The following is a 21,053-nucleotide window of genomic DNA, read 5'->3' as shown; positions in this document are numbered from 1 at the left end:
ATCAGAACAGTGGATGAGACTGTGGAGTCCTCTGACTGACGCACAGACACAGACTCCCGGCAGGTCTTCTGCAGTAGTTCAGTCCTGCACCCAGTTATCCTTCAACATTCTCCTTTACTTTGGTCACAGATGGATCAGGACGGGGAGCAAAACCGGTCCAGCAGTAGAGAACCGGAGGCAGTCAGAGCCTGGAGGCTGTGTCCATAGGCATGGTGGGCGCAGGAGGTCCTGAAGCAGACTGCAGACCTGGACCTGGACTAGGAGCGATGGGAAGCGGCTGCCTCCACATACACTGCGACTCCACCAGGGGCCACAGCAGCCAGAACCTCAGCCTGTCCCACTGTGGCCCAGCTATACATTACAGGAGCAACAGCGACACCAAGCGGAGGAGGGGGAAGGTACATCTGCTGTGTATAGATATAGATGCAGACAGGGACGAAAATACTACAACTTCCACTCTGTTTGTCTTTGTCTTATTGTTACACGTTTACAAAATACATTATTAATATGAGATACAAATAGATATGTTCTAAAAAGTCTTGATAATACACAAACAGCCTTTATAAGAAGCATATGCCTTTCTCAAAATAGGTAGACTTTACAATTGCATAGAGCTCCATGAGCCACTAGGGGGCAGAGGTGAATGATAAAACTTTTTAAAATATATTTCTAAATCAGTAATTTTACTTGTACTGTTACTGAGTAAATTATATATGTTTCTATTATTATATGTTATATATTCTACTCAAGTGGAACAGCTGTTACTTGATTCACGTTGTACACAATTACAAGTAAGTCATACATAAAATACTCCAGTACAAGTAAAAAGTAGCTCAAATAAATCGTACTCAAAGTAAACATCTTGCACAATTGGAACTTAATTTATTTTCCACAAAGGCATCTGTATAAAATAAAAGGTTTGTCAAAATGTACAATATTTTTTTTTAATAAAATGACACCAATGAATTCAATTCAATATATTAAAAAAAATCTCAGGTTCTAAGTAGCTACATTTATAAACTCTAAAACTAAAAAATAATGGTGCATTATTGTTCATTCTGATTGGTCAGCTATGATGTGATGCATTAAATTGATTGTTGTCTTGTCATTGAATTTTTTTTGTAGCTTCACAATGTCCGGTGATCAAACCCCTCTAAACCTGAACCTGTTCATTAGAAACTAATTAAACAAAACTATTCATATATATTTTATAATGTAATATTTCTGGTATATTTTGTCTATTTAAGACTATTAACTACAAATGTACAGAAACAATCCCCCCTCCCAAAACATTTGGAAATTTTATATACATTAAAACTATATTTGTATATTTTTCAGATTCCTGATTTAAATTATACAGTAGCTTGTCTAATAACATTTCCTGTTAATCATTTGGGTGAAGAATCTTTACATCCTATAAAACGGTGACTTCTCTTTGGTTTCTCTTCATATCAGATAAGACAGCAGTTAACTCTGACATGTGTGTTCTCACAAAGTTCCAGCTTTAAGGGCAGAACTCCTCCAGCTGATCCTCTGTGACACCTCACACTTTAGTCAATGGATTACAGACGCCCATTGGACAGGATCTCCCAGTTTGTATAGCACAGTTCCCATTGCAGCAGCACTGTCTCCACTCCTCCTCACTATACCTCAGTGTATGTTAGATTAGATCATGCAGCTTAAACTTCCCAACCCTGGCCTGGAGGACAGGATATTGTCCCATCAGCAGCTGGACCGGCTTGAGAAGGAAGAGGCTGGAGACCGACCAAAGTGGGACAACAAGGCCCAGTACATGCTGACCTGTGTGGGATTCTGTGTGGGACTGGGAAATGTGTGGCGCTTCCCATATCTGTGTCAGAGCCATGGAGGAGGCAAGTGATGCTTTGATTTTATAGTTTAACATTTTTTAGTATGTGTTGTTGGAGGTGAGAACAAAAATCTCTCAGACTTTAACAATCATCACTAGATTTGTTAATGTATTTACTTTTATCATCTGTAATTACATTAAATTGCTTATTTATGTACTGTATATAAAAAAAACATCTATTTGCCTTCACATTTGGATGTATCTGAGACTTCTTTATTTATAAATCAGGGGCATATATATATATATATATATATATATATATATATATATATATATATGCCAAAGACACTTCAACACATAGTCAGGTACTGATTTCGAACCCCCAACCTCTCGATCAGAAGACGACCCTCTACCACCTGAGCCACGTTCGCAGTATATATATAATTTTGACAAGTAACAAATCTGTCAGGTTTAGCTTAAGTACACAATTAATAGGCATGATTACACACAAATAGACAATGTTGTGGCATTAGGGTTAAAGAAATGTAGTAAATAATAGCAAAATGAAGTGAATAAATGAACTATAGTGTAAATTGGTAATGAAATATAGCCTGTGAAGAAAGGATTGTCACACATTTAAATGAGTTGTAAAGTGCTTGTGGGTTACACATGTTATATGTAACCCACCTTATTACTGGACTTTACCACCATGTCCTCACGTGGATTCTAAATGATTAACAGCTACACAAAATTGCTTTGTGCATTTCAAGTTGTTTTTCATTGTGTTTCTTTTTTGTATTCTTCCTTCAGGGGCATTTATGATTCCATTTCTGATCCTGCTGATACTCGAAGGAGTCCCTCTTCTCCATCTTGAGTTTGCCATCGGTCAGCGTCTAAGAAGAGGCAGCTTAGGCGTGTGGTCCACAATTCATCCTTACTTGGCTGGCATTGGTGGGTAACGTTTTCCTGATTGATTTCCTCATTTTTTTCAATAAAAGTTGAGAAATGAATCTAAAAAAGTGCCTTTCAAAAAATATTTTGGCAGGTATTGCATCCATGTGTGTGTCTCTGACCATCAGTCTTTACTACAACACCATCATCGCCTGGATCATGTGGTACCTCTTCAACTCGTTTCAGGCAACGCTGCCTTGGAGCCAGTGTCCACTGAATGCTAATCTAACAGGTAAACTGTGCAGTCACTGCGTAGAAGGTGAAAAGTTGAAATTGGATTTTGACACCTTCTGTGAAATCCATCAGGGTTTATATCAGAGTGCGAGAGAAGCTCCTCCGTCGATTACTTCTGGTACAGAGAAACCCTGAACACAACACCAACCATTGAGGAGGATGGTGGACTGCAGTGGTGGATGCTGTTATGTCATATTTGTGCCTGGGCCTTTCTGTATGTTTGCATCATCCGTGGGATTGAGACCACGGGGAAGGTAAATTACACTGAATATACAGAGACATGGATGCCTTTAAATTACCAATGAGTAATATGGTAACACTTTACTTGAAGTTTTATACATAAGGCTGCCATTACGCTGTCATTATCTGTAACTAGCATGAATAAATTGTCTTGAAGGCTGTCATTAAGTGTCGTTCGCTAAATTATGACACCTTTGGAGCTATGTTGGCATTTTTTGGTTTAGGTGGAGGTTAGGTAGGGTTATGGCAGGGTCTGCAACCTTTACTCTCAAAGGAACCATTTAACCTCATCTCACCTGTATTAAGGTTCGCCCAAAAAATACCTTCTCAATGAAGTCAATATAGAACAACGTTTGATTTAATTTATACTGATCATGTAAATGGAAACTTAAAAACAGTTTAAAATAAAATAAATCGACATCAAGAAATAAAACAGTATCTTGCATCTTCAAATTCTTACACATCTCAGTTTACATGGACATAATGTTTTCTAAAGAACATTTTTTTAGTTAATTTATTTGAAAGGCTACAAAAACTAACTTGAATTTGATATATATATAATTTTGTTATATCTTGATTTTATTTGTCATTAATCATTCTGTAAAAAAGAACTATTTATTTCATTATTATTATTTTTTAAAGCGTTAGGGAGCCATTGTATAAGAGTCAAAGAGCCACATTAGGTTCCAGAGCCACAGGTTGCAGACCCCTGGGTTAGGGTTAAAGCTGCTATCCGGAGTTTCTGAGAAATGTCTTGATGTCCCGCCCTAAACAGCTCCACTTCCTCCCCCTTTTCTGCACACGCATCTCGGAACATAACAAGGTCGCATCAGGTCACATTGATCTATGGGTCAGGTAAGAGCCAAAATCATATTTACCTGTTTGCTGTTGTGACGCGCAGCCTTGTTTCCGTGCACAGTTCCACATTCACTTTGATTGACAGTCTCAAAAACAGGAAGTCAAAGCCTATTGGCTGGGTGCACTCGGTGATTGTTTCTATTTGTATAGGGGTCTATAGGACTAAGGAAGGACTTATATACATGAATAACCACCGGCAGTAGACCATAGTAAAAGGTTTAGTATTTCTTCACATTTCAAAATAATCATACATTAACATATATTTATCAGCTTTAAGGTTAGGGATTAGGGGTTAGTGTGAAGAACGACACTTAATGACAGCCTTCATGACACCTTATTCATGCTATAATAATGACAGCGTAATGTCAGCATTAATGTATAAAACTTCATCTAAAGTGTTACCGTAATACATTATGGTTTAATTTATTCAGAGAAGTATTTTCAGAAAACTTACTTTGATCTCCTGTCAACTGCCAGTCTTCTTCAGAGGTGTCTGCTGATGGCTTTGACGTGTCCTTGACTTCCACATAATAACAAATTCAAGCATATTATTAAGCGGAAGTCAAAAGACATATCTAAGCGATCGGCAGATGCCCCTGAAGAACACTGTCAGTTGACAGTTGGAACATGTCAGGAGATCAAAATACATTTCCTGAAAAACAATTGTCTGAATAAATGAAACCTTAACATATTATAGTAAATATGTGGCTTTTTTCCTCCTAAGGCTGTGTATGTTACTTCAACTCTCCCATACGTGGTCCTGACTATATTTCTAATCAGAGGTCTGACACTGAAAGGTTCTTTGAATGGAGTCAAGTTTCTCTTCACACCAGATGTAAGTTGAATTCTCACAGTTATTCAGGATTAATACATTTAAACTAGTTATTTTACGTGATAGTAAATATGTTTTCTTGTTTGTGAAGCACTAATGGAAATAAAACATTTTTTCAGCGTGAGTTTTAGCTTTACTCCACACAGAAAAACAACAACTTTAATCTGGCACAATGCCTATTCAGAATAGTGTTCATTTTAATGCAACTTACAAAAAGTGGGATTCACTCGCTCAATTCTCCGCCACCGAAAAATGAATTAAAAAAAGAATCAAAATGAAAACAACGTAAATAAAAAATACTCAATTTGACGGATTAAGTAATTTACTCATATAGACTCCTTTTCTAGTGTTGGTGGATCTGTGTTGTCTATTTTTGTCAATAAGATCAGATTTTTACAAGGGGCAATGAACATTTAGTTGGGTACCAAACTGTAAATTGTTTACAAATTTATATTGTCATTGTGTTGTTTCAAATGAAAGTGTTTCATTCATTTTTACACAAATTTAACACGTTTACAGTGCTTTCATATATGTATTTATTTAATTTTTCATTTATTTGTTTATATATTATAAATATTCAAGAACATTAAGTAAAGCATGTGAGATTGTAGCATATGGTTAATTTAATTTAATTTAATTTAATTTAATGCGTGTATTAAACTGTGACAGTATTTAATGAAAAACTTTTTAAAATGTTGTGTTTGTACAGAGGCAATGTCTACTACGTTTATTTCCTACAGTTAACGGAGCTGGCTAAGCCGACCACTTGGCTCAATGCAGGTGCTCAAGTTTTCTATTCCTTCTCTCTGGCCTTTGGCGGCCTCATTTCTTTTTCCAGCTACAACTCTGTGCAGTAAGTATTTTATATTCTAGTTCAAATGACTCAGTTTGTATAAAGAAAGAATAATTCAAAGATAAAGTGACATGCATTGCACACCAATACAACGCATACAGAGAAGTGTTCTGTTTTTGTCAGTAACAACTGTGAACAGGATGCTGTGATCATATCAGCCATCAATGGATTCACGTCTGTCTTTGCTGCCACTGTCATTTACACCATTATCGGCTTCAGAGCGACAGAGAGATTTGACAGCTGTGTGTCTGGGTATGTCGACTTTTCATTTCATTTCCCCACAGATTCCCTCTTCGCGAACACATTTACCCAATTGATTATTTGTGTGACTATACTTTGGGTTGCAGAAACATCCTTGCTTTGCTAAATGCATTTAATCTTGCTGAAGATCACATCACCGGCAGCAACTATGATCAGATTCTTCAACAACTTAATGTAACGTATCCAGGAGCAATTCAAGAGCTAGATCTAAAAACATGCAACTTGGACACTTTTCTCAGCGAGGTGGGATTTGTGCTAGATCAGAAATATGAAACACTCGTTTTTCAAATTAAATCCCATATTTTAAGGTGTATGATATCTGTGTGTTGACATTTAGGGAGTGGAGGGAACTGGTTTAGCCTTCATTGTTTTCACCGAGGCCATCACAAAGATGCCTGTGTCACCACTGTGGGCTGTTCTCTTCTTCATCATGCTCTTCTGTCTGGGCCTTTCCTCCATGTTTGGTAACATCGAGGGGGTTCTGGTGCCACTGCAGGATCTTAAAGTTTTCCCTCGGACTTGGCCAAAAGAAGCCGTCACCGGTAATTTTCTCTCCATGTTCCCATGTGCATCATAGTTATGGATCTTGATGTACTGTTAGAAGGTGTTTAAAACTGATTTTTGGAGCAGTTGTTTTGTTTTGGTTTGAGCACGAATATCAGGAATCAGGTAAATACTTATCTCCCATTCTAGTTTGCTCGTGTTTCCAACATTTTTTATCAATCCTTCATTGCAAAATATGATACAGATGACTTTTTGTCAATATTGGAAAGCCTCATTTAAACTGTTCATTCAAAAGTTAACAAGGATACAACTTTGGTAATGTCAGGAGTAACTTATAGACTGCTGCTCAAAATCTGTCTCTGCATGTTTTAGATTTTAGCTTAACTTTTTGTCAATTTATGTTTTAGCATTCAGCCTCACAGCAAAAAGGCCCTGTATTGTGGCGTCTTTTTCATTGATACCCCAGTCTCCACCTATGATACATTCCCAAAACATGTACATGTATATATGGATGGGGCTTTAATTGGAAGTAAGGGTCTTATGGGTTGACACCCACTAGAAAAGTCAAGCTCCATGTTGTCCAGGATGTATGAGGTTGTGAGATTTTTTCCAGCTGGCCTTCATGTACTCTGTTTCGAACGTAAAATCTTCCCTGTTCAAAAATAAATCATTCTTCAAAGGGATTCCTGTGCCATGAAACTAGATGTAAGTGGTTGTCTATTCTCCTCTCCAGGTGTGACGTGCTTCTTCTGCTGCCTGGTGGGTTTGATATTCCTTCAAGGTTCAGGAAACTATTGGCTTTCACTTTTTGACACCTACGGCGGATCGATCCCTCTGCTCGTTGTGGCATTCTGCGAAATGTTTGCAGTCGTCTACATTTATGGGATAGACAGGTAATATACTGTATAATTCACCCTGTCTAAAGCTGACATGATGCCAATGCCTTTACCAAAATGATCAAACATAGACCTTACTATACACAAATCACTGAGATACAAGTTATGATTTTAAAATATGTTTAAATTCTGTTTGAATATTTTTTTTTTGTCCTCCTAGGTTCAATGATGATATCAAATTCATGATCGGACACAAGCCAAACTTCTTCTGGCAGGTTTCGTGGAGAGTCATAAGTCCACTCATCATGCTAATCATCCTAATATTCTATCTAATCACTAAAGTTTCTGAAGAACTCCTTTACAAAACTTGGGACCCTGACTCTGTAAGCACATACGTGTACATGTTAGATAACCATCCGTGTCATCTGAAAACTCATAGGAAATTCCTCTCTCATGTTTTGCAGGATAAATTTCCAACCCTGGTTGAAAAGTCTTTTCCAGCCTGGGTGTATGTTGTTATCTTCATACTGGCAGGAATACCCAGCCTTGCTGTTCCTCTAGTTGCTGTGTGGAAGTGTTTTCAAAGAAAGAAGAAACCAAAAATATGTCTTACTGATATGTCTTACCCAACCAAAACGGAAAATGGGTTTGAATTACCAAAAACAACTTCAAAAGTGTGATTTTCTAAAAAACTAATAATAAATCATAATTTGATTTATTCAAGTAAATCAAGAGAAATCATTTGAAATACTTTGCCAAGGCTAAAAGCTGAACAATGACGTGAAAAGAAGCATTAAAAGCAAATAGAAAAGTTGAATGAGAATGTATCAAAGCTCAAAAATTTATTTACAACATATTATTTGTTTAGGCATGGAACTAAGTAAGAAAGATTTTTGTTCATTTATGAATAAGGCCAACCTAATTTCCAACCCAAAACATTTCCAACATGTGAACAACTGCACTGCTCATCTAAAAGTATTGTTTTAATACTGCAAAGCAATAAAGTGAGGAAAATGATCTAAGGTTTTATGTATGTATGCTTTTTAAAAGTAGAAAGAAAGAAAGGAAAAAAAACGTTTTTATTTTAGGGAAACCTTTACAAAGTAGTCACAGCAGCACATTGTTTTTTCCATTTTCAAAGTCAGACATGTATATTTCTGTGTGCATGCATTTACATTCATATATTCACAACTACACACAGCATCCCTGACCTGGATTTGAACAGGAATAGACTCATTATGATGCAACATTATTCACCACCATCATCATGCCAGTGTCTGCGTTCCATTCTAAACATGGTGATGGCTTGGTGTTATCACTCAGATAGGCTGTTATCGTCATCCTTTGTGCTTTATAATGATGCATGCTGTTTCCTTACTTACAGCCACAACAATAACACCCTGCAACAGTGGATCATTTCTAAACTGAAATATCTTTTCTGATGTATTTGCTGTTGTAATTTAGATGGCGTTATTGACAGCTATCTCTGTCAGCTGATGCAATCTGAGCTTGACAATATCCTTTTGAATAAAAAAGAAGTCACTAAAGCCCAGCCTTTAATATCATGTTTGTGTTATTAGATTTTTTTTCTCTTCTAAAACAAAAGACAGTATTTAATATCCTGTGCTTCAGATTTAAATAAACACTTTGGAGCATGACAGGTTTGTAAAAACAGCAGCCGTCCTAATATTGATGTTTCAAAGCTACAAACAGCAAAGGCCTTATTCAGAAAAACTGACAAATCAACCTGCACAACTTAATCTGGATGTAATTCTGCATTTGGTCATTCAGTTAAAATCAGTTGTGTTCATTTTGTGTCACACTGGTGTCATTGTTTCCAGTGCAGTGATGTAGTGTTGCATGATGAGTCTTTTTTTTTGGACACTTACAGTAGCTACACGTAGGCAGCTTGTCAGCGAGGATGTGCGCCTGCGCTCGCTAACCGTCAACATGTGTGTATTTTGAGTCATCCGTGGTTACGCACTTGTCCTTTTTGTGGTGTGGGTCCACAGTGATATTGTCCCCAGTGGGTCACGTGCTGTGGAATATGCTGGTTGCCTTTGTTGTCCCTGTGCCTGTTCTGCTTTTCTGGCACTTTCATACAATGGTGCACTTGAACGCTGTGATGTTATTAAGCCTTTCAAACTACTACAGCTTGATTTCCAGCTCTCAGGAAAGACTGGTTTTCCCGTGGTATAGGATACATGGCATCAGCAGTAACTCCATCGAGGAACTACATCAAAGATTGAATGCTGCATCCAAACAAAGGTGACACTTGACCCTGCAGTGACTTATCTGCATTAAGGACAGCTTATACAAAAGGTAAAATCCTATGGCAGCCTCACTGTTGACTCATATAAACAATACAGTTTGCTTTGCTGTCAGTAAGCAATCAGCATATGCTGGGTTCTATTATTTAAATCCTGTGACAATTAGAAGGGTAAATAATGTAGGTTGTTTTACTCATTCACAAGTGGTTAAATGTAGTTTGAAAATATTGTCTATTTTTATTTGGGCTGATGGCAATAATAAGGAAGATAGAAAGGAATTACCAGTTATTTAGCAGACTGATAAAACGTATGTTAAAGCTGATATCTGGAGTTTCTGAGAAATCTATGTGTATGTATGATTTTTTTTAAATGCAAAAAAATATCTAAATAGTCTTTTACTATGGTCTACTGCCGGTGGTCATTCATATACATTATTGTATATAAGTCCCTCCTTCGTCCTATAGACCCCTATACAAATGGAAACAATTGCTGACTGCGCCCAGCCAATAGGCTTTGAATGTTTTGAATGCGGAACTGTGCACGGAAACAAGGCCGCGCGTCACAACAGCAAACAGAAAATAAGATTTTGGCTCTTACCTGACCCATAGACCTATATCATTGCGACCCGATGCGTCCTTGTTATGTTCCGCGATGCGTGCGCAGAAAAGTAGAGGCGTGGCTTCTGATAGATTGCAGAAGCAGGGGAAGGAAGTGGAGCTGTTGAAGGCGGAACATCTAGACGTCCACTCAGAAACTCTGGATAGGAGCTTTAAGATGAGGGTTTGTTTTTTCAGACAAGGATTTTCAGAAAATGTTTATCTCCTGACATGTTTTGACTGTCAACTGCCAGTGTTTTTCAGAAGACTTCTGCTGATCGCCTCTGAAGTTTTATTTAACTTCCATTTAATAGTTCCAGCGAGATTAATTTTGTCTTCTTTTTGAATAGTATGTTAAGTTGAGGTTCGTTTATTTAGACAAGGTTTTTCAGGAGTTTTTTTTATCTCCTGACATGTCTAGACTGTCAACTGCCAGTCTTCGTCTGAGAAGTTCTGCTGATTGCGTTTAAAGTTTCACTTCCATGTAATAGTTCCAGAGAGATTCATTTTGTCTTCTTTTTTAATAGTTCAAAAAGAAGACAAAATGAATCTCGCTGGAACTATAGACTGATAAATCATTGCCATACAAAGTTCTGACGTGTTAGATTTGAGTGATTTATAGCAGTGTCTATTATCTCCAGGTCATGACGCAGCGAGCCGATGCCTCACAGAGTGGAGGAGTTGTGGTCGAGTTGGAAACAGATGAAATCAAGGATGCCAGATCTAAAAAAGCTAAAAGTATTCCAGGTGATCTCAGCTTTAAATCCTATTCAAATGTCTGATTTCCAGCATGCTTATACACTATTGTACGTTCTCCTTTATTCTAAATTTGCTTTTAAGGTTCAGCTCTAATCTACCTCAAAGGCCCAAAATTTCTCATCTACGTCAGTGGAGCCTTGTCAATGTGGGTAAGGATAATTTCCTAAAAGACACTGTTATACAACAATGTGTATGATATTCTTCTCTGTGTAAGGAGGTATGCACACTGAAAACTGGGCAACAGACTGAAAATAGCAAAGCAGCATATGATGAAAACGTTCTGTTAAACAGGGTGACCGCATGTGGCACTTTGCAATCTCTGTCTTCCTGATTGAGCTGTATGGGCGCAACCTTCTGTTGACTGCTGTGTTTGGGTTGGTGGTGGCCGGGTCTGTGCTCCTACTGGGGGCTTTGATTGGAGACTGGGTTGATCGCAATCCCAGAAATAAAGGTATGCACAACAATTTCACATACATTTATATGCTATGCTTTGACCTGGAATCACTGAGCAGTGATATCAGTAGATTTCTATCTCACATGCAGTCACTTAGATGGTTTTCTTTTTTACAGGCTGTTGACCTAATGTCTTTGGTTTAAGTCAGTTTGTGATTTGGTTGCTGCAGTCAACAAACAGAGCTTGAGGCAAAACCTGCAAAAGATCTAATTCACATACATCAGAATTAGTGTTTTTAAAATCTAAATCTATTCATCTTCTTTTCCAGTTGCACATGCGTCTCTTTTCATCCAGAATATTTCAGTGACAATATGTAGCATTGTGCTCATGTTGGTCTTCTCATACAAGCAAAGGATTGAGCAAATCTGGGATGGATGGCTTACTGTGAGTAGATACGTCATATTTGCAAAACACATACAATAATAACGTTCAAGAATTGCTGCAATGATGGGATATGACAGAATGCTGTAGAGGTATTACAGTTGTTATTGTTGTTCCCTCTGTTTTGTGGCCCGACTTTCTCTGCTTCTGAGCTTGTGGCTACTCTGTGCTGTCATAGTAACATGTTGCATCGCAAAACTCACACAAGGTGGTTTGTTATACGGTGGTGATCGTCCTGGCAGATGTGGCAAACCTTGCAAGCACAGCGCTGACCATTGCCATCCAGAGGGATTGGATTGTAGTCATCACAGGCTACAACCGAGGTCATCTGGCAGGTAAGGACCTTTGGATAGTGCTCATATTGGCTGATAATAAACACTTACCAAGCCATCTTTTTTTTTATAAATATATTCTTCCTCTGAGCCAGTGTTAACATCAGAATCAGATAAATCATTAGTGCCGGATGGGCTATTCTGATATATTGGAATTATCTTATGAACCATCTCTTGGATTTAAAGAGAATGATCGTATAAAAAAAAACATTCAATGATTAGCTATTCCCTAGGGAAAAAAGCCACATTGATGCATTGGCCCAGTGAGTTTGTAGGAGTAGTACTTGTAGTAGAAACTCAAACAAGAAAATTCAGAGAGTGCAAACCTTTGCCAAACGCCAAATATCCTCTTTGCCAGATATTAGTTATCTAGACCAGTGATCCTGATCACGGTACATGATCATTCATACTTTAAAGGCTTGTGAGAAATTTCTTTCTACAGTTGGCCAAATGTTTTCGGAACGGATCCAGATGAAACTCATTGGATTAATGGAGGAACATACCTGACCTAATTCATAAAGATTGGTCAAAGAAGAACTGAAATATTAATTTTTTTTAATTTCGCTAATAATGGCAGATAGGAATTTTTACATTTTTTGAAACTATCAAGAGTCAGTGTATTGATCTGGATCCCATCCAAAATTTAATGGAATCTTCCATGGCACAAGGACTATCTTTTGGAAACATCTGTTGAGTACTTTTGACAGAATCCAGTCAATAGGCAAACAAATATATACATATATACTGATGAACTACACAGTATAATAAAGGTATGTTCTACACAGTAATACATGTTTATCCTTGAAGCACATGAAGACCTCTCTGGGGGCCATTTCTGTTAAGAAGACAGAGATTGGGGCTAGACTTTATAGGAAAAACAGTCAAAGGTTTAAAGACTACAACCTTTTTTCCAGGATTTGTGCTGCAACATTTATAGGATTTAAAAGTGTAATAAATACCATAAAAGCATGGGTCAACTCTAACTTGTATCTACGGTTCAGACTGGTGGTATTATTATTTAGTGTGACCCAGCATCTCTAAAGGCAAAGGTGTATCTAATATGTGGCCAGCAACTTCATGAGAGATCAATCTGTTTCTGTTTTTGCTTGAAGTACTTACAAAATATCAACTATAACTCACTGCTTGTTTCATCCTCATTAAAAGGGATGAATGCAACCATGCGGAGGATAGATCAGGTGACCACCATCCTGGCTCCACTGGCAGTAGGACAGGTCATGACTTTGGCTTCCAATGTTGTTGGCTGTGGCTTCATACTGGGCTGGAACCTCGTGTCTCTTATAGTGGAGTTCTTTTTCTTGTCCCGGGTGTATCGCATCGTCCCTGCTCTCTCTGTGAAACCACCGGTAGTGGATGTGGATCAGGTTTTCCTGCAGAGGACCAAGAGGGGAAGGTCAAAAGGTAAGAAATGATCACTGGATTCTTATTCTTAAAACATCTTTTTGACAATGTCGCTCGTGTAATTACAGTTGTTAAAGAATGGAGATAAAGATTTTTAGCAGTTCAGTTGAGTGCTTTTGTTCTTTCTCTTGCTCTTCTGAAATAAAAACCCTGAACTCAGCTACTTAGCAGTGGGAGTCTTCTAATAACCAAAGTTTCTCTGTCCAAAAGGTCTTCAAACATGTTCTATCTTCCAAATACATTATGCAACATGTCATGACGCAGACAAAATGCAGACTAGAAGATGTAAACCCTTCAATTGATTTCTGAAGTGATACATAACGTGTCCCTTCTTTCTCATCAGGGGAAGACAATGTTGCCCAACCACTGGCTTTGACTGAAGGTAATTGCAATTCCAGTGTGGACCCCAGTGAATCCACCAACCTGCCGCTGTGCTTCTGGAGGTTTCGCTGCTTGGTCAGCACCTGTAAAGATGGCTGGAGGGCTTACTACCGCCAGCCGGTCTTCCTGGCAGGAATGGGTCTGGCTTTCCTCTACACCACGGTTCTGGGATTTGACTGTATCACTACGGGCTACGCCTACACCCAGGGAATAAGTGGATCTCTCCTAAGTTTGCTGATGGGGGTTTCAGCCATTGCAGGGCTAATGGGCACTGTGATGTTCACCAGACTCAGGAAAACCTACGGCCTGGTCAACACAGGCATCATCTCAAGCTGCCTCCACCTGGGATGTTTGCTGTTGTGTGTGTTCTCTGTGTTTGCCCCTGGTAGCCCCATGGATCTCAGCTTGTTGATGCCCTACTTAACCTCCAATTCCTCCACTGAGCTTGGGGGAATGGTAAGCCAGAGGGAGAAGCACACCTATCCTCTGATGGGGGGCAGCAATCAACCACTGCTACCAGACCGCTCCTCCATCCACTGGACCAACAACACTGTGCTTTGTGACAATGTGCATTCTGGCACTGCACCAGAGTCCTACATCTCCATCATTCTGCTGTTTTTGGGTGTGATCACAGCACGCATCGGTGAGTAAAAACTTCTGTGGACATTAATCAAAAAGTTTTCATATGCACTGTTAGATTTGCAATCACAACCAGGCATTTCAAGCTAATTTATATAGTTTTTACTTTATTTTTTCAGTTGGCAGTCCTAGTTCAGGTGTAAAAAAAAATGTGTTTTGCAAAGCTAAAAAAGACAGCAAAAGTATAGAGTAAATAAACCCTGAGGTTTTGGCCGACATGCGTCGAGAGGTCTCATGGAATAGTTAAGACACATTCTATACAATACAATCTCCAAAAAACAATCTATGCTATGCTAGCTATCTACTCAATACTGACTATACCTCTCTATGCATAATTCTCTCAATCTAACCTACTCACCACAGATTGCAGATTCCACAGTTAGTTTTTATAGGAGGGGCGGGGCCAGTGATGGTAGTAAGAAGCCACCAAAACAACACAAACCACCATTCTCAGTCAGTAGAAAACTTAAATTGTAATAGCTGAGTTTTAACCCATAGAGAGCAGTCAATCTTACATTTTACAACAAAATATGCCAAATTGAAATAATCTGACTAAAATGTCGAGAATTGAAATAGAATCAATCAACACTATACTTCATACCCAAATGCATTGGTTTTCAGCTGTAAAAAAGTTGTTTTGGAGTTTATAATTTACTCTTTAAATACTCATGCCAACATGTTTTCCTCCTTCAAGCCAAAATTGTCTTTAAATGTCAGTATAAACCACTTTTGTTGTAATAGTGCCGAATATACACTGTTTGGGGCCTCATTACAGTAGAAAGACAGAGTTTTGTTGTGGGCTCCTAGCTGTAAATATATGTAAATGTATTATTTGGCTTTTCTTCTTTGTCATCTGCTCCTTAGGGCTTTGGTCTTTTGACCTGACTGTGACACAGCTCCTGCAGGAGAACATCTGTGAGTCCGAGAGAGGAGTGGTAAACGGGGTGCAAAGCTCCATGAATTACTTGATGGATCTACTGCACTTCATAATGGTGATCTCCGCCCCACAGCCACAGCACTTTGGCATCCTGGTTATTATCTCTGTTCTGTTCATCACAACAGGACACACTATGTACTTCCTATATGCACACAAAGCCAAGAAAAAACGCCGCTTGGACACATAGCTTGCAGCAGACGTGGCTCATTAACTGCAATGAATCTGCTCTGCTTCTGTGAAATGAACGTCTCGCACTGTTCCCACTTCAATAACGTTGCAACACCGTGCTACTGACTTTTTCCATTCATTTCAGCAACACACAGCTTGTGTCTGCTCCATCTTAGTTGCATACCCCCTGCAGGGCCATGTGTCATGACAGAAATCAAGCACTCGGGTGAGGTGGAGTTCACAACAAGCCCCTGAAGGGAAAATGTCTCTCGAAGACAAACAACAGAATGTCATTATATCAGCTGTACCCTGGTACACAGCAGAGATTTCACCAAACAAGTCACATACTTATTTTATCGATGAGATAACTTCACTTTGAAAACAAGAAAATTGAAAAAATGAAAGGATGTAATGTTAAAAAAATGGCATTGATGTTAATGATCCGTCCACTTGGAAATATTCCAGGATGTCCAAAAGGAGCATGAAGGGATCCAGGTGTGAAAAAGTGACAGAACATGAGGGCAGTCCTTCTTCACCGGACAAAAGTGAAAGTGTTTCCTTCACCTGGTTTGTTTCTCTGTGGATGAATCAAGCAAACATTGTCTTTTTTTTTAAACAAGTGGATGGATAGATCAACTGTACTACTCTGGTCCGACCTTAAAAAGAAGCAGAAACATTTTATTCAAGTGCTCGTGTGTTTAGAAAATCACAAACAAGTTTTCAAATAAATGCGTGCTCGAAGTACTTTTTAATCCAAATGGAAACCAATGTTTGGAATCACCAGTAGCTGCATGCAAACGTCAATCGCTGCTGCTTGAAGTAATGTTGTTACACATTGCCTAAATGTATGTTTTCTGACGACTCAAACACTATTTTACCTCAACAATGAAACGACAGCTTGAAAACATCTCTCAGATATTGTATGTTTTCATATCACAGTTATGTACGGGAGAAATATCATATTAGTCGAACCTTTTTGTAATACAACCATCATCACTTCTCAATATATTTGTAAAAATCTGCCTGTGAGGTTTTTGTGTATACTGTCCTTATTTCTAAGAATGATATTTATGATAATAAACATGACTGAGGAGGAACTTTGGCATCAAGTCTCAATCTTTGAGTTGCATAAAGGGAACATTGACATCAAATGGAAAATTTAGGCAAATTATTGTCAACATGTAACTGGGACTGCAATATATCGACATTCAAGATGTATCGAGATATAGAAAATGATATCGTCTATATTGTTATATTTTATTTTTTATTCAATAGCTTATTTTGTATTAAAATACTTGTTTTAGGAGTCACTGCTTTCTCTACTTCTCAGAGCAGCATAAAAAACTCAGTTTGATGGAATTCTGAGTGTTTCCTAACTCAGATCTTCCACTAAACAAGACACACTACAGAACTCACTCACATGTGCTGTCCCTTAGAGGAGAAAAAGACAAAAATCAGAAAATTTAACCCATAATTGTCTTTTTTGTATGATTTTATTAAGTTAAAAATAGAGATTTATATCGTAAATTGCCATTTTGAGAAAAAATATCGAGCTATGAGTTTTGGTCTGTATCACCCAGCCCTACATGTATCCTTATTTATCTGGAGCCAAAACAATGTCTAAATGTGCATAGTGCTTAACTTCAATTATTTAAGGGTTTGGAGCCAACAAGAAAACATAAATTAAGTAAGTATTTTACACTTACAAAGGTGAATCAGAAAGACACACAGCAGCCTTATGCAAATGTAATATCCAAATGTGACCAGAAGAGGTCAATATTACTTTGGAAGCACAATGGTCAGCCCCTGTGGGAATGGGAAATGAAGCTAGCATATGCCAATTTTGACCTTGAGATTTACCACAGAGACTGTAACATAGCCTCATCTTTGCTCCCTTTAAACAATGATTTAATAAAGACACAATCAGCCACATATCTCTAATTACTCATTAGCATCATACAAGTTTAAAGCAGTCACGTGTGTCTGTTATGTCTTTTCTTAAAAGAATCTCTGCCTTTGGTAACTGATGATGGTTTTAGGCAACAGCTCCTCCATCCAAAAATATTACTCTGAAGTAACTAAGGTAACAATAGGAGTGTGTAGTGGTGTCAGACACACACACACACACACACACACACACACCACTAGAGAGAAATGAAAGGTGCTCAGATTTGGAGTGGGAGGCTGTCCATCCCCAGTGGATGCAGCTGTGGATGTGAACAATACCAGCTCCATAATAGATCAACACAATCTGTGGAGTGTGCATGTTCACAATATTCTGAGCTAAGAGAGAAAACGATTTCATATGAAGTATATTTTTAACAATAAGGAAGAATTACACCACGCCAAGATAAAAAAAAAAAAAAACAGGAACAAGCAGGTCAGAAAGTGGATGGATGGATAGAAGAATTATAACAAACAGAATGAAGATGAAAAAGGCCCAATTATCCATCCATCCGTCCATCCCTGGCAGCAGTTACAGTATATCCTGACCAGGGTCACAAAGGCAGAGCTAGTTACAGTAACACTCAGCACATGACATTTACATTTATCTATTTGGACAATGAGAGGAAATAGTTCGAACAGGGCAGGCCAATGGTTAGACAACTTGCACATCCTCTCCAGGCTTAAAACCAAATTCAAAAACCTCACAATACCTTTAGCAGCAATGCTAACCCGCTGTAGGTATCCATCATGCATTTTCTCACTTTGTTAATCTATTCTCAAGGGAAAAAAAGAGGAAAATGTTCAAAAGACTGTACAAAAGTGTCACACATTGATATAAGAAAACTTTCATTAAGGTTTTGTTAGTCGTCACGTTACATTATTGGACAGTCTTGGGTTTTTTTTCCAACAATATTATCTAATATGAAAAAGAATGGGGAAAATCTGCACATTTTGAACATTGTACATTAATAGTTTGGAGCTTTCAACATAGAAAGCAACATGTCTCTGCTTTGATGAAGTATGACATCTGACTTTTTAAGAGTACATCTCCCTCCATTGTTTCCATTAAATAAACCTCAGGCTAAACTGAGCTTGTCAAACGCAAGTGTATGCTTTAAAAAAAGTTAACATTTTCATCCCCCATTCTATTGTTGTTTCATATGGCCTGATATATACGCCTAATTTAAAACTCCTGCGGGATTTTCATTTTTTATAAGGGGATGCGGCAATAACATCAGCAGTTTCATCACTATTTCACGAGAGTAAAGTAAATCCAATGGTTGTCATGGTAGTCCCTGGTTTGAGCAAGCTTGTTAACAAGCCTGGCTCAAGGCATGCACTTACTTATTCATTTACTTTAAAAACTGGGTCAGTGGTGAGACATTGAAGCTGGGCTCGTCTCATTCCCTACAATAAGAATTGATCTGTAAAGCTCAGCAAAAACACGCCTGTGATGCCTTTCTTAGGCTGGGTTTAAATCTGAGTTTGTTCTTGGACAGAGGAAGTCTGGAGGAATTACCGCTACATTAACCGATTTTTGCGTTTTTTACGTGTATGTGGGCTGCTGCGTTTGACGATCTGCATTATTTACAGAGAACAGAAATATATTTCACTTGTTCTTGTTATACATCACGTGTTGTTAATATTTGTTAAATATTTTTTTTACTTGTTGTCGTTCTACCTCACCTTTGTTAATTTCAATAAATATTCCTGTTTTAAAAATTAAGACTTGTACCATTTGTTATCATCATTGTGTAATTTTTATGATGTGAATTGAGGTAGCAAAAGTAGTATTGGCTCAAAAATAAAAAAAACGGCAGTCCGTATCGGTCATCGGCTAAGGCTGATGGAAAAAAAACGGTATCAGCATCTGCCCTAAAAAAAATCCATATGGGCCTATCCCTAGTAGGGAGTACCTCAATTAACAGCTAAAGTGAGTTCTTGGTGCTGGTATGCCTACCCTTACATGGGGGGGGATGTTTTCGGTCATGGGTGTCAAAGGAGATCAACATATTGAACTGAAGGGGCTCAAGACACGAAGAGCTTTTCTCATTTTGCAATTTGCTTCATCAGCGTTTTTAAGAAATGAATGGCTTTCCAAAGACTTAATGGAGCATTGCATTGCTGACAGAGGGGGAAAGACATCATGGTACAGCAGATAAAGAAAGGGTTTGTATGAAGAGTTACAGTCCTGGCTTTACCCTGATCAATGCTCTCTCTCAATGGTCAGACATATGAAATCACAACTTTGTAAGAAAAGGCCAGTAGAGAAAAGCAGCTTCACTACAACTTAATAATAAAAAACCAAGACCACACATTATTACCATTTTTTTTTTATTTTCAGAAGTTTGATTGCATGAAATCTTCTAATATTAGATCTAAGTGAAAGACAGCATTTATTAACAAAATCGCTTATTTTGTCAGACTTTTTACGTAAGGCTTTCTGACCAATGTTATATACTGTTATATACTGTATATATCTCTCTCCTCCAACACACCTGATTGTAGGGAACCACTACATATCATGACTTTCAGTAGAGCAGATACATTAATTGAATCAGCAGGTAAAATTGGAACTGATAGACTAAATGATTTTCAGCAAATCAGTAGAACTTGAAATGATTAAACAAAGTTGTGTATTTATGTGCTGATTAATCAAAAATAATAATAAAAAAACTAAATTTTTTAAATGTATTCAAGTAATTAAAAAGCAATGGGTTTAACTTTATTTATTTTTAAAGTATATTTTTAAAGAATATGAAGCCTCAAAAGTGCTGTGTCACTGTAATGCTGATAAAACCATGATTTGCTGTCACTGATCATTTCAATTATTGCTCGAGATTACTTTGAATCTTTAAAAGCTCAGAATGCATTTTATTTCACAGTACAGGCAGTACATTACAAACAAAAGATGGGGCAAATAAGGCTTAAGTTATTGGTTATACTGTAAAACAATTACATATTTCATGAATTATGTGCCATTTTGGTGTCACCGATCCACGAATCATGATTTTTTTTTTTTTTTTTTTAATTCTTGTGAGCGAAACAAACAAACTCAATAAAAAACTTTTTAATTTCAGCACCTTGGCAATAAATTGGAATATAGAAATGTGTGTGTGCATTATGAGTTCATGATATTCTGGACAAAACAACACAATATATTCACAATTTAATAAAATGACAACTCTCTACTTGGAATGTAGCTATCATTTGTTCTCTTTGTCATTAAAATTGCATCTATTGTTCCCCTCTTGAACCTGCTTTCACGTAATACACATCTCAACCGTACCAAGAGCTTGACCTCTGAGTGTGAAGTGCCCGGCCCAATCCGGACTATTTCCTGCTTTCAGGACACTTTGAAACTTCCTTTTTGAGCCTGTCTGGCTCAGCAGAT

General features: G+C 37.8%; 2 protein-coding genes across 3 annotated transcripts; both read left to right on the top strand.

Annotated features, from left to right (window-relative positions):
* The first annotated feature begins 30 nt into the window (after positions 1–30).
* slc6a19b (solute carrier family 6 member 19b) lies at positions 31–8,754 on the top strand. 2 transcript variants are annotated; one of them, XM_028470827.1, is made up of 13 exons: positions 31–398; positions 1,497–1,871; positions 2,618–2,758; positions 2,853–2,990; positions 3,065–3,246; positions 4,815–4,925; positions 5,663–5,775; positions 5,899–6,027; positions 6,123–6,279; positions 6,374–6,578; positions 7,274–7,433; positions 7,597–7,759; positions 7,841–8,754. In XM_028470827.1, the coding sequence occupies exons 2-13, from the start codon at positions 1,673–1,675 to the stop codon at positions 8,054–8,056; spliced, it is 1,914 nt and encodes a 637-aa protein (XP_028326628.1). In that variant the 5' UTR covers positions 31–398; positions 1,497–1,672; the 3' UTR covers positions 8,057–8,754. The 2 variants fall into 2 exon arrangements, with proteins under 2 accessions (XP_028326628.1, XP_028326627.1); XM_028470826.1 differs by lacking the exon at positions 31–398 and having other exon boundaries at positions 1,067–1,871.
* An 883-nt stretch (positions 8,755–9,637) lies between these two features.
* Positions 9,638–15,731, top strand: LOC114478174 (solute carrier family 40 member 1). The gene is made up of 9 exons (XM_028471048.1): positions 9,638–9,698; positions 10,884–10,989; positions 11,083–11,150; positions 11,293–11,452; positions 11,724–11,839; positions 12,045–12,171; positions 13,333–13,587; positions 13,931–14,611; positions 15,472–15,731. Exons 2-9 carry the CDS (start codon positions 10,887–10,889, stop codon positions 15,729–15,731), a joined length of 1,770 nt encoding a protein of 589 aa, XP_028326849.1. The 5' UTR covers positions 9,638–9,698; positions 10,884–10,886.
* Positions 15,732–21,053: the final 5,322 nt, after the last annotated feature.

The sequence above is a fragment of the Gouania willdenowi genome, chromosome 16, assembly GCF_900634775.1.
Source record: "Gouania willdenowi chromosome 16, fGouWil2.1, whole genome shotgun sequence".
NCBI classification, from domain to species: Eukaryota; Metazoa; Chordata; class Actinopteri; order Blenniiformes; family Gobiesocidae; genus Gouania; species Gouania willdenowi.
The sequence above is the reverse complement of the archived record's forward strand: the minus strand, read 5'-3'. Positions and strand labels throughout refer to the sequence as shown.

Bases quoted from the DNA above. Each gene is read 5' to 3' on its own strand.
- slc6a19b (XM_028470827.1), top strand. From the start codon at position 1,673: ATGCAGCTTAAACTTCCCAACCCTGGCCTGGAGGACAGGATATTGTCC. The intron at 1,872-2,617 runs GCAAGTGATGCT...TTCTTCCTTCAG, and splicing joins GTGTCAGAGCCATGGAGGAG to GGGCATTTATGATTCCATTT. The intron at 6,280-6,373 runs GTGGGATTTGTG...GTTGACATTTAG, and splicing joins TGGACACTTTTCTCAGCGAG to GGAGTGGAGGGAACTGGTTT.
- LOC114478174 (XM_028471048.1), top strand. From the start codon at position 10,887: ATGACGCAGCGAGCCGATGCCTCACAGAGTGGAGGAGTTGTGGTCGAG. The intron at 12,172-13,332 runs GTAAGGACCTTT...CCTCATTAAAAG, and splicing joins CAACCGAGGTCATCTGGCAG to GGATGAATGCAACCATGCGG. The intron at 14,612-15,471 runs GTGAGTAAAAAC...TCTGCTCCTTAG, and splicing joins TGTGATCACAGCACGCATCG to GGCTTTGGTCTTTTGACCTG.